General features: G+C 37.2%; 1 protein-coding gene across 1 annotated transcript in view; it reads left to right on the top strand.

The window, feature by feature from the left end:
- Positions 1-6,858, top strand: part of LOC110094998 (electron transfer flavoprotein subunit beta, mitochondrial) — a 9,721-nt gene extending 2,863 nt beyond the window's left edge. Inside the window, exons 3-4 of the mRNA XM_020820360.2 lie at positions 4,853-4,933; positions 6,708-6,858. Of these exons, the coding sequence (XP_020676019.2) occupies positions 4,853-4,933; positions 6,708-6,806 (180 nt within the window). The 3' untranslated portion in view covers positions 6,807-6,858. The remainder of the gene's footprint in view (positions 1-4,852; positions 4,934-6,707) is intronic.
- The last annotated feature ends 5,783 nt before the right edge of the window (positions 6,859-12,641 follow it).

Genomic DNA, 12,641 nt, shown 5'->3' with positions numbered 1-12,641 from the left:
TATATATATATATATATATATATAAACTTACATAAATCATAAAGTAAAGCCCAGAACAAATCACACTTCGTGCACCCCCAAGTCGCAACCTCCAGCCCGTCGCCTTCGCCACAGTCACCATCGTCATAGCCATCGTCAAGGATCACTTGAAATCCTCACACCACCACCTCCTCTAAAATTTTTGGAGTATTAATCTCATCTTTATGTTGTTGAAATACATTTATGAAAGAGTAAGATGTCTGAAATAAATGAAGAAGAAGTATATTGGGAGGCATTGGACTCCACAGGATGAGAGATGGGAGAAATCAATTTGTTCTAATGTCGACTCAAATAAATATCCCCTTAGTGATGACAATACTGATGATTTTCTAGTTATTGTCAACTTTTCAGCCTTTTTTAGAAATTAAATATAGATAAGTAGGGTTCAAAAAAAAGAAATAATTTGAAGTTGAACTTAATATTATATGATACATTTATGCATTTTTTATATTTAATAATTTTTTGCTCATGTAATATTTATATATCAATTATATTTCATGCAATTTATCACCAAACACTTTATGTCTAGTGCAATTTTTTGTTTCATATGTCATTGTGTTACTTCATAGTTCAATAGAAAGATAATATGTCATCTTTTAACATATTATTTAGGTATTATATAAAAATTTACTTTTAACATTTATTTGCACTTAACGCAATATTTTATTTTGAGGTTTACGCCTCAAAACGCCTTGAGGCTTACGGCTCGCCTCATGAACAAAAAAAGCCTCAATGCCTATTTGCACAATTTTAAACATTGACTAGGATTATGTAATTTTTATCTTATGGTGTGATTTGGGCCCTTTCCGAAGAGCTAAATTTACAATATCATAATCTCTTCTAAAGAAGTAGCTTTTACACTCTCATTTATTGCAAAATGTAATGTTGTCTATCCTGACTAATAAGATTTCAAAAGTACAATATTCTTAGTTCGCAAAATCAAATAAACTTAACATTTTATCCCCTAAAATCATCCTTTGTTTTATTATTGTCTAATTTTTTTTTCAACTTGCCTCTGCAATGCAAGGATCATCACTTTGTCATCTTGCTAATTTGTTAAAATATGTTTATGCTTACAATCTTTTTTAAAAAAAAAAAAAAAATTTGTATGTAACATTTTTGTTTTTATTTTTATTTTTAAATATGTATGGAACATGCAATTAGAGAACAATGCCAATGTATTAAAATGTTAAACTGGAGTAGAGTCTGGAGTAGTATATGAAACATATATAGCAATTTGAAGGGAAATTGACCATTGCCTCTCCTAGAAAGTTGTAATTAGAGAAGCCGTATCAATAGTGGATGCAAAAGATGTTGGAAACTTTGATAACAAGTAGGAAGACTTCGAAGTAACTCAACAACCGCAAGAAAGCCCGACTAGGAGAGTCAACCCTAAAGAAAGCACCAACGTTGTGCTCCCAAAGTTTGCTTATCCCTTATTGAATGATCTATGCATTCCGAGGTATAATAGAGGAATGGAAATGTAGACAAAAGCCAAAAAGCAAGAAAAACTTCAAGTAAATCAAAGGAATGGTTATATTAATGAAAAGGAAGAGTTATATGATATAAATAGGGGATTTACTTTCCAAACATTATGTCAGCTAAACCGCTCATAATATTTATAGAATCATTTAGTCATTGGGGAATCAATTGCCAAAAAAAAGTATCTCATTTAAACTCAAAATAACAATACTTAAGAACTCTTCAAAAATTCCTCCTTATGTAAGTCATTTATTGCTATTAACATGAAATTAAAAGTGGTTGGTGTGATGAAAGGTGATAATAAGGCATTGCTATTTCATAATTGCTAGTTCATAATTGCAAATTCATTCTTATCTAATTCATTAAAGAAAGTTTGCCTTGAGTTTAACATTTGATGGAGCATCCCCCAACATTGTCCATTGATTCTCATGGATGGTTAACACTCAATCCAGAAGTGTAGATACCTCTTTGGTACTTAAATTTGAGAATATATAAACCTATAATATTACCATATTTAATGCAGCTCAAAAAGATTGAAAAAGGGTTATTCTTAATTAAAAGGAAATTCTACATAAGATAACAAAGAACTCATTCACTTGAAATTATGTGATTTGCTCTTTTATTAAATTGGGTAATAACTCATCAAAAAATGACTCACTTATTAGTTTGGGTGAACGAGCCACCATGCTTTTGGGATGAGTGAATTCATGCTCATCTCTTCTAATGTTTCCTTCTTGAAATAAAATCCCTCTATCCATGTACTTGTAATTCTTTTTTTTTTTTTATCTACATTAGATTGGTATAAGGGGAGGTTTCTCGTTGTTTTGTCTTAAGAATTGATCATTTACAAATGTCTATTAACTTGATGACATACTTGTCAACGGAAAATAACGCACCATGCAGCAAAGTTCCCCATGGAACCATGAAGTATAGCACATGGCGTGACACACAGATTTTGAACACGGCGCAAAATAAAAAAAAATTATAAAAAAAATAAGCATATTCATTAAATTGAGGAAGATTGAAATATGGTTTTGTCAAAGATAATTTACACAAACACAAATTTAAACAATCTAAGCAAATAATTGTGGCTAAATAAATTTTGGTAAATCAAGAATGGATTCCAACGAAATTTAATTTTGTAAACCAAGAACATATTTTGACAAAAATGATTCCAGCAAAATGATTTAAACAAAATGATTCCAACAACTTAGATTTCAGGAAAAGGGATTCCGGTAAAATGATTTCAGCTAAAGAATTTCAGCAAAAAATATTTTAGCAAATCTAGACAAACAAGGAGGGCCGGGCGGAAGGAATACCCAGACGAACAAGGAGTGACGAAAGGAAGGAAAACCCAAATGAACATGCTCCATAATCGCATGGAGGCAGTATTCATGCAGAATTGCTTGAATAGCGCTTAATCTAGTGCGGAATCGCGGAATCAGTCGTCCGTGAGGGTTCGTGGCTTCAATCGGGTGTGAGGGATTGCTCGTGGCTTCGATTGGTGGTGAGGGATGGTTCACTTCTTCGATCAGGGTGAGGGAGCGCTCGTGACTTCAGTTGCTGATGGATCGGGCTTCTTAGGGTTGGGACTTGAGGTTTTTTAGGTTTAGTTAATAAATGAATAAGTAATAATATAAATTTATCATTATATTATTTATAAATTACAATTCTATAAATATTTAAAAATTATATAACCTAAAATTCAAATTACATGCATCGTGTGCCATTGCTCACATATGGCCAAATAGCGCGTGTCAACTTGAACATGGTGTTTGCGCCATGCCAATAGAGCTGTAGGTACGCCATGCTCCATGTGCGTCATTGACAAGTATGCTTGATGAGGTGCTTTGCTAGAGTTCAACTGGAGTTCTATTTTCTTCTTTCAACTATTGCTTGGATATTAACTGTAATTTTCAAACTTTACTTACCTACCAATTGCCTCATTAACTGACTTTCCTTACTATCAACTTTCCCACCAATTATCACGTCATATAACTTTCCATCTATGTCTGATTACTTGGATTTAGCATCTTTTATGTTCTCATCAACATCATCGAAAGGTCTATAAATACTAGCCAAAGGAGGGCCTTACGGCGATCCTATTGCTTTGTCATTCATCTTCTTCCTTAGCTATGCATTAAAAATTTCTCATTTTTATGGCTGAGATAAAGCGTCCTACCAACTTCAAACATGAGGAGCCCTTAGATCGATATCTTGTTTCTTTCATATTGAAAAGATTTATGAAGGCAAAACTTCAAAAAAAAATAAATATATGGTGATACAGCTTGTTCTCAAGGTACCTTTCAAGAAATTAAAATTGGTGCCAGGCTCAACCTAGGCTATGTTGGTTGTGTAGTACACATTTTTTTTCTTTTTGTTAATTGGCGGGTCATTTTAAGAAATAATTTATGACTATATCAATCCCTCTTCATACCTCAAATTGGCGATAATGTAATGCATTAGATTTTGCCTTTCCTTGACCTTTTAGTCGCTGAACAACAGGTTTAAACCTTTTGACTCCTGTTCCAACAAGCCTGTTAAATTTGTTTGTTCATTTAACTCAGTAGAAGTAAATCAATTCGAAATAACTTTTAGTGATTTAAATATATTTTTTATAATAGATGTTAATGAAAATTCACACATTACTCCTTGTTTTAGCTTCAGTTGTTGAACAGTTAACTTTTCTATGAACATCATAACTTACTATTATTACGCTCACCAGGCTTTATCTTAGTTTTCTTTTGATTTGAAATATATTTTTTACAGTAGATTATAAGGGAAATTAAAATGTCTCTCCTAAGCTGCAATTGTTGAACAGTTGAACTGTTGCCCTTTCTATGCTAATATTGGTAACTATTATTTATGCTCAATAGGGTTTATATGCACCTTCTTATAAATCTTCTTTATATTTGTCCTTATGTATTTGCCAAAATTGCTAATTGTGTTTATTTGGACTAGCCTCATGTATCTAGAAAACAAAGAGTTTTTATTTTGCTAGACCTTTTTCGCTGTGATTTTCTTTCTTTGTGTGTTATCTTTAACACGATCATTGTCATCATCCTTATTCCTACTATTTGGGTTGGATTTATGATTCTCATTTTTTATTAATTCTTGTTGAGGAGTACCGCCTAAGAAGTTAAACTTATTTTTATAAAGTTCTAGTTAATTGTGACCTGTTTATTAATTTCTAAAATTCATATTGTAAAATTTAATTTTCCTCAATTTGCTCTATGGAGACTTCACCCAATGTGGCAAAGTTATCTTGGCCCATAGACATTGCTCCTTCATTGTTATAATAGTTTTTAATGGATATGCTACTTCCTGCCAGGCTATCGATGATGACTGCAACCAAACAGGGCAGATGGTTGCTGGACTTCTCAAATGGCCTCAAGGAACCTTCGCCTCAAAGGTCTGAATCAGCTAAAGTATTGTGAGACGTAGACGCATTGTAAATTGGATGCATTTTGGAAGTTTGAATTTTCAATATTCTGTTTTTGAATGACTTTGTGAAGATTAAATGAGCATGAATGAAAAGATTTCAAGTTAAAATAGCTAGACCTCATACTAGCTCTAATTTTATTTTCTTTTTGTTAAGTAAAAAAATGTTTTATATGTTTTTATTGATTTTGATCAGCATTGATTACATCCTTTCAGATATCGTGTTATCATATATGTAGTTATAATAGATAGAAAGCTACAAAAATTGGTTAATCTGGTTTTAATGACATTTTCATTTCTAGCATCCTACTACACTAGTTCTTAAAGAGATTGTTAGATGACTACTGCTTTTGTAGTAACTTTAGCAATAACTGAGCTATCCTTGTTAATGCTACCTTTCGGAGACATCCCCTATTACAGTAAATTCAACTATTTGTTTTGATCATTCTATATTATTAATATTATTAATATTATTTTTTTTTCCTCATTTCTTCTTGTGACATGAAGATTTTATAGTGTGCTGGAGTAATGTCACCTACATATGATGGGGTTGGTTGTTAATAGCCTATTTTGGCAAGGAGCATGGAAAATAAATGTAGTTTGATAAGATTTATAACCTTTATAGAATGCTTTGCTAGTGCAGCTAGTGGCGGTTTCATATGTATTGTGCGATCCTATCTCATTACCAATTAAAGTGCTACTGATCGAAAAGTTGATATAAGGGATGGAGAACTTTCAAATAGCACTTAAAGCTCTGATTTATTATTTACATTTATGAATAGCAATGAGTTATTGATTTTGCTTATATTAAATGACCTTATTTGGAGTTGATATGTAGTTAGGTATCGACTTATTGGTTTCCCATCATTCAATATTCGTCATTCCATTTTAACAGGTTTTAATAAACATTTTTCTCCTAAATTGCAATCATTCCATTCACTTTCTCAGTAGTAACTTGTAAGTTGTAACTAGTTTATACTTACGCAACATCATGGTATGGTGAAGATTTTTCATTTTTTATTTTTGGCTCTGTCCACACTTGTCTATTTGTTATTTTATTTTTTACTATTATTTCGGTTTTCCTTATATTGTGAAACTTTAATCAAATTTTTTTTACTCCAAACGATGCAACAATAACAAAATCAAGCCTTTGCCCACTACGTGGGGTCGGCTATATGACTTCTTTGTCTCCATTGTGTTATTTTAAAAATCAAATTCTCATTTAAATATAATTATGAAAAAAATTATTTCTAATATTTTCTAACCAAGTCTTTTTAGGTCTACCTCTACTTTTCCTAATATAAGCTAAATCTAATACATCTACTCTCCTAACTGGGTCATCTGAAGGCCTTTGTTTTATGTGACCAAATCATCTAAGGCAACTCCCTCTAATCTTATCTATCACCAGAGCTACTCTAACATTTTCATGTATATGCTCGTTTCGTATTTTGTCTCTAGAGTAAAGCCACTCATCCACTTGAGCATTCTCATCTCTGCAGCACTTAACTTAATTTTATGCTTCTCTTTTTATGGTAAACATTCTACGTCATAAAGCATTGCAGATCTCACCATCATCTTTTAGAATTTTCCCTCAAGTTTGAGGGGTACTTTTCTATAACACAACAAGCCCGATGCATCCCGCCACTTCAACCGATATTAGACATTATTTCTCTGAACAATTAGCTATATATATTCTCTTTCTTTTGGTTTGTTAATTGCCTTTTATTTTTGTATCTTTTTGTTAGGTCATACTAAACAAGGAGAAACAGATAGCAACTGTGGAAAGAGAGGTCGATTCCGGCTTAGAAACCATCTGTCTTGATTTACCTGCCGTTATAACGTAAATTTCTTTTGCTTTTTATCCCTTTTAAGTACCTCATTTTGTTTTCTTTTTATGTAATAAGATATTGATATACCACATCTTAAAATATGAAAATTCGAAAATTAGATAATAATCATACACAATTCCTTGATCACAAACTAAATCCACACACTCTTTGAAAACCATCCACTCATTGAAAAACATATTATTATGATTTTTATTAAAATTAATTACTATCAACTATCACAAATATTTAGAATTAGAAAACAACTTGTAAGACTAATAGCGATGATGGTGATAATGAAAAATAATAAACAACTAGATGTGAAAAAATTCACCAATAATGGGCCTTACACTCATACAAGGAGAAAACTTTTTTCTAAAAATATTCAAGTCTCTCACATGATAATGAGTTGACTCTGAAAAGTGTTAGGAATATTGTATTTAACAGAATATTATCGAAGAATAAATTGATGTTTTTGTATATGTCTTGAAATCCTATTTATACTCATAAAGCTCTTTAGAGTTCCTTGTCTCTTTTATTTGCAGCAGGAACAAAATAAAATCACCAAAGATTTGATCATCAACAATAAAGGAAGAAATTCTACCAGAGTTAGATAATATTAGTGCGAAGGAGTGCAAAAAAAATCACTAAAGTATGTTTAGAGTGTTCACCAAAAAACTACTAAAGAAGGATATTTTCAACGAGCTGTAATATTATGCCAATTGATATCACTCCATTTCCTAAAGCTATAGAGGTCGCAACAGCCACCAAATATAAGTATTATAAAAGCTGGAGAAAAACTATGGAAGATGGTTTGCCAAGAATTTAATTAATTCCTGCATCCGGAATATATTAGTACAAATCAAGCTTTAATGATAGGTTAATCTCCTTGTTATGCACATATAAACTTTCACTAACATTAAAGGCCATATTAAAACTAAAAAAATATTAAAATTAAATTTGAATTAAAAGTTCATTTTTCAAAATTTTAATGACACAAACATATTGCATTTTTTATTTATGCAAACTTTGAGATTTCCATCAATTTTGCACGGTTTAGAAAAGTTTGGCTCTAACAGATTGCTTAGTTGATGTTCATCAAATGGATTTACACGAATCCTTACAAGTAGGTTTTGGGTGTCAACTATGGATAAATTTGAATCCAATATCCTTTTAAGTGTTGTGCAGGATAAGTGTTGTGAAGGATTAGATGTTAAGCACTAGGAGAAGTAGAGCAACAAAATAGGGATAGATCCATGAACTTGGAGAATCAAGAATTCGTAATCAACTGACAGGTTGTGGAGATGGAGGGAGGATCAAGCATTGATCCAAAGAGCTTTGGAGTGGGTCCTCAAGGCTAGTTTGATGGAAGAGATGCTAGAAAGATCTTAAAATTCTGTGATCTAAAGAGCACGATCAAGTGATAAAGCATTGACCATACGCATGCCATGGATGAGACCTACTACCTTAGTAGTGAGAAGGAATGTATTCCCCCAAAGAGGTGAGCGAGGGGGTGAGCGCCTCAGTTGAGGAGCATATTCTTTAGGGAGATCACATAAGCTAAGTTTTTATCAAAGTTCAAGATTTCTTACAAGGAATCATATGGTGGAAGGACGGATCCAACCAACCATGTGACCTACTTTGGCCACCTCATTGCTTGACATCAACAATGCGATGATGTGCTGTTCGTTTTTCACCACCTTTAAGTATTCATCTCTCCTATAGTTCTCGAGCTTCTGATGGAACTTGAGTTGCAAAAATTCGGAATCCAGGGAAAACAGCCCAAAAACAGTGGAAAAATGGAGGATTTCTTGGATGGAAACACTCACAAGTACTTTGATTACTTAAATATCAAAAGACTTACAAGTTTCCACGAATACAATGCTCTCAATTCGAGAAGAGAAGCTTTCTCCCAAGCCCTAGATTAGAAGAAAGCTAAAACAGCCACCAAAACAAGATCCCTCTCAAACCAACCCTAACTCCCTTTTAACCCTCACATGATCCCCCCAAAATACCCTAATTACCCCTAGGGCAAACAAAACAAACTCCCTCTTACATTTGGTGGGCCCCTTGGGCCCACCCGCCTCCTCCCTCTCCTTTGGCCGAACGCCCAGGCGGGCGTTTTCTCCGCCTGCGATAGGCGAGAACCGGCCCCTTGTGGGCCGGTGCGGATGCGGGATGGACCGGGCGGTCCGGTCCATCATCACTCCCCGCCCAAAGATTAACCTTGTCCTCAAGGTTGAAAGCAGGAAACTGGGCTTGTATGTTCTCATAGGCCTCCCAAGTAGCGTCATGTGCCGGTAGATCTTTCCACTCAATCAAAACTTCTTTCCCTCCTTCCTCAGTGGGTCTAACCCCTTTCAATGAAGAAGGCTCTAATAGGCTTGTACCCTCTTCAGACAATGTTGGTGGTAAAGTATCGACTGGTACAGAATCTCCCTTGAACTTCTTTAACTGTGACACATGAAAGACTGGATGAATCGTAGTAGTGGGTGGTAACTTCAGGCGATATGCTACATTCCCAATCTTCTACTCTACCTCATAGGGACCATAATACCTTGAGGCCAACTTAACACTTAGCCTCCTTGCTAAAGTATTCTGCCTGGAAGGCCTCAACTTCAAGTATACAAATTCCCCAATATCAAAATGAACATCCTTCCTATGATGATCTGCTGCCTGCTTCATGATGTTCTGGGCTCGTAACAAGTGTTTCTTCAGCTCCCCCAAGATCTCATCCCTTTCTGACAACTGTTGCTCCACCAAGGACACTGATGTAGAATGAGGCTTGTACTGTATCAGGGTTGGAGGATCCCTTCCATAAAGCACCTTGAAAGGTGTGACCTGCGCCGCCTTGTGAAATGAAGTGTTATACCAATATTCAGCCCCAGGTAGCCACCTTACCCAATGCTTGGGCTTCTCCCCTGCAAAACATCTAAGGTAAGTCTCGACACTTCTATTAACTACCTCAGATTGCCCATTTGTCTGTGGATGGTAGACTGAACTGCGCTTCAAATGTGTCTCTTGTAACTTGAACATCTCCTTCCAAAAGTGACTCAGGAACACTTTATCTCTGTCAGAGACTATCGACTCAGGAAAGCCATGAAGCCTCACAATCTCTCGGATGAAAACTGCTGCAACGGTAGTGGCATTAAAAGGGTGTCTCAAGGGTATGAAATGAGCATACTTACTAAGCCGGTCAACTACAACTAGAATGAGAGTGTAGCCTTCCGACTTGGGTAAGCCTTCGATGAAGTCCATAGTCACCTTTGACCAAACCTGATCAGGTAACTCAAGTGGTTGCAACAGTCCCCCAGGGGCACAAGCTTGGTACTTGTTCCTCTGACAAGTATCACACTGGGCCACCATTTCCTCCACATCCTTCCTCATCCCCTTCCAGTATATCTCTCTAGCCAATCTCTGATAAGTCTTCTGCCCTCCTGAATGTCCTCCAATAGCACTGGCATGAAACTCCTGAAGTATCAGTGGAATCTGGGAAGAGGTCCTAGGTAAAACTAACCTTCCTCTGTGTAGCAAAAGCTGATCCTCCATTGTATATCCTGAGGGTATTTCCTCCCCCTTCCTTATGGCCTCTCTGAAGCTCCCCAATTCTTCACTAGTCATATTTTCTGTCCTCAAATTCCCCCAATCCACTAACTGAGGCACAGATGTAGCAATAAGTTGAGAGCACTCCACCTTCCTGGATAAGGCATCAGCAGCTTTGTTCTCCAATCCTGGTTTGTACTGAATCTCGAAATCATAGCCCAATAGTTTGGAGAGCCATCTCTGATGTTCTTCTGTCACCATGCGTTGCTCCAACAGATATTTTAGACTCCTTTGATCAGTCCTCACAAGGAATCTTCTACCCAACAAGTACGGTCGCCACTTCTGAATGGCCTTAACAATGGCCATCAGTTCTCTTTCATAGACAGATTTGAGCTTTGCCCTCCCTGATAACACCTGACTGTAGAAAGCTATGGGTCGCCCTTGCTGCATGAGAACCGCTCCTAACCCCAAACCAGATGCATCAGTTTCCACCACCAGCTGCTGCCCGAAATTCGGTAATGCTAACACCGGTGCACTAACCATAGCACTTTTCAAAGCCTCCATAGCGCTATCTGCCTTCGGTCCCCAATTGAAGCTGTCTTTCTTGAACTGCTCAGTGAGTGGAGCTGCAATAGATCCATACCCTTTTATGAACTTCCGGTAGTAATCTGTGAGTCCCAAGAAGCCCCGGAGAGCCCGAAGGTTCTTAGGAGTTGGCCAGCTCGTCATGGCCTCCACCTTGGAAGGGTCAGCTGCTACTCCTTCTGCTGAGATAATGTGCCCCAAATATTCCACACTTCCTTGAGCAAAAGAACACTTTTTCTGATTGACATACAACTGATGATGTTGTAAAGTGCTCAAAACCTCCCTCAAGTGCTCCAAGTGTTCCTGTAGGGACCTGCTATTGATCAAAATATCATCAAAAAACACTAGAACAAATCTCCTCAACATGAGTCAAAACACTTGGTTCATCAGAGCCTGAAATGTAGAATGTGCGTTGATGAGTCCAAACGGCATAACCAAGAACTCGTAGTGTCCCTCATGAGTCCTGAAAGCAGTCTTGGGAATGTCCTCCCTCCTCATCCGGATCTGGTGATACCCTGACTTCAAATCAAGCTTGGAGAACATTGTAGCACCCCCCAACTCATCAAGAAGCTCATCAATAACGGGGATTGGAAATTTGTCTAAAACAGTCTCCTTGTTGAGAGCCCAATAATCAACACAAAATCGCCAGCTACCGTCCTTCTTCTTTACTAATAGTACTGGGCTCGAAAAAGGGCTCACACTAGGTTGGATGATCCCCGCCTCCATCATCTCCCTGACTAGCTTCTCAATCTCCTCCTTCTGAGCATGAGGATATCGGTATGGCCGCACACTAACTGGATCTGCTCCCCCCTTTAGTACAATGGCGTGCTCCTTGCTTCTCTGTGGTGGCAGCCCTGCTGGCAGCTGAAAAACTGGGGCGAAATGCTCCAACAACTCTCCCACCTCTTCTGGAATATTACTCTGCTCAACTGGCTCACTACCCTCCAATCGCCATAACTCCACCAGAAATCCTTCCCCCTTACTCCTAAGAGACTTGAGAATAGTCTTCAAAGCCACCTTAGATCGGCATAATTTGGGGTCCCCATGCAAAGTAACTCGATGCTCTCCTTCCCCATACTCCAACATCAGGGTCTTCCAGTTGACCTTCATCTCCCCCAAAGTTTGTAACCACTGAATACCTAAAATAACATCAGTATTACCCAGCTCGAGCACCAAAAAATCCTGGGTAATATCTTCCCCCTGTATGGAGAGAGAAACCCTCCGCATCTTCCCGCACACTGCTCCCTCTGACCGGTCCCCAAGGAGACTCCCACTCCTCTTCCTTGGATCATGGGAATGCCCAACTCTTCCACTAATCTGCAAGCTATAAAGTTGTGGGTGGCCCCACTATCTATCAGCACTGTGACTGTAAAGCTCCCGATCCTCCCTTCCATCTTCATGGTGGAATGTGCTTTCAACCCTGCCACTGAATTGAGGGAAACCTCAATCATGTCAAGATGTAGATGATCTACACCTTCTTCTTCCCCTCCTAACTCTTCCTCAACTTCCTCCCCCTCGGGGTCTTCTACCAATAGAACTTAGAGTGATTTGTCTTTGCACCTATGCCCTGACCCAAACTTCTCATCACACCTGTAACAGAGCCCCTTGGCTCTTTTATCCTTCAGCTCTGCCTCAGTGAGCCCCCTGAACTCCCCCTTGGCCGGTGCACTCCGATCCCTCTCCTTCTATCCTTCTCCTCCTGCCCCCAAGTAAGTACCCTTGGCT

This window comes from Dendrobium catenatum, unplaced genomic scaffold (assembly GCF_001605985.2).
Source record: "Dendrobium catenatum unplaced genomic scaffold, ASM160598v2 fragScaff_scaffold_1053, whole genome shotgun sequence".
Classification (NCBI taxonomy): Eukaryota; Viridiplantae; Streptophyta; class Magnoliopsida; order Asparagales; family Orchidaceae; genus Dendrobium; species Dendrobium catenatum.
The sequence above is the reverse complement of the archived record's forward strand: the minus strand, read 5'-3'. Positions and strand labels throughout refer to the sequence as shown.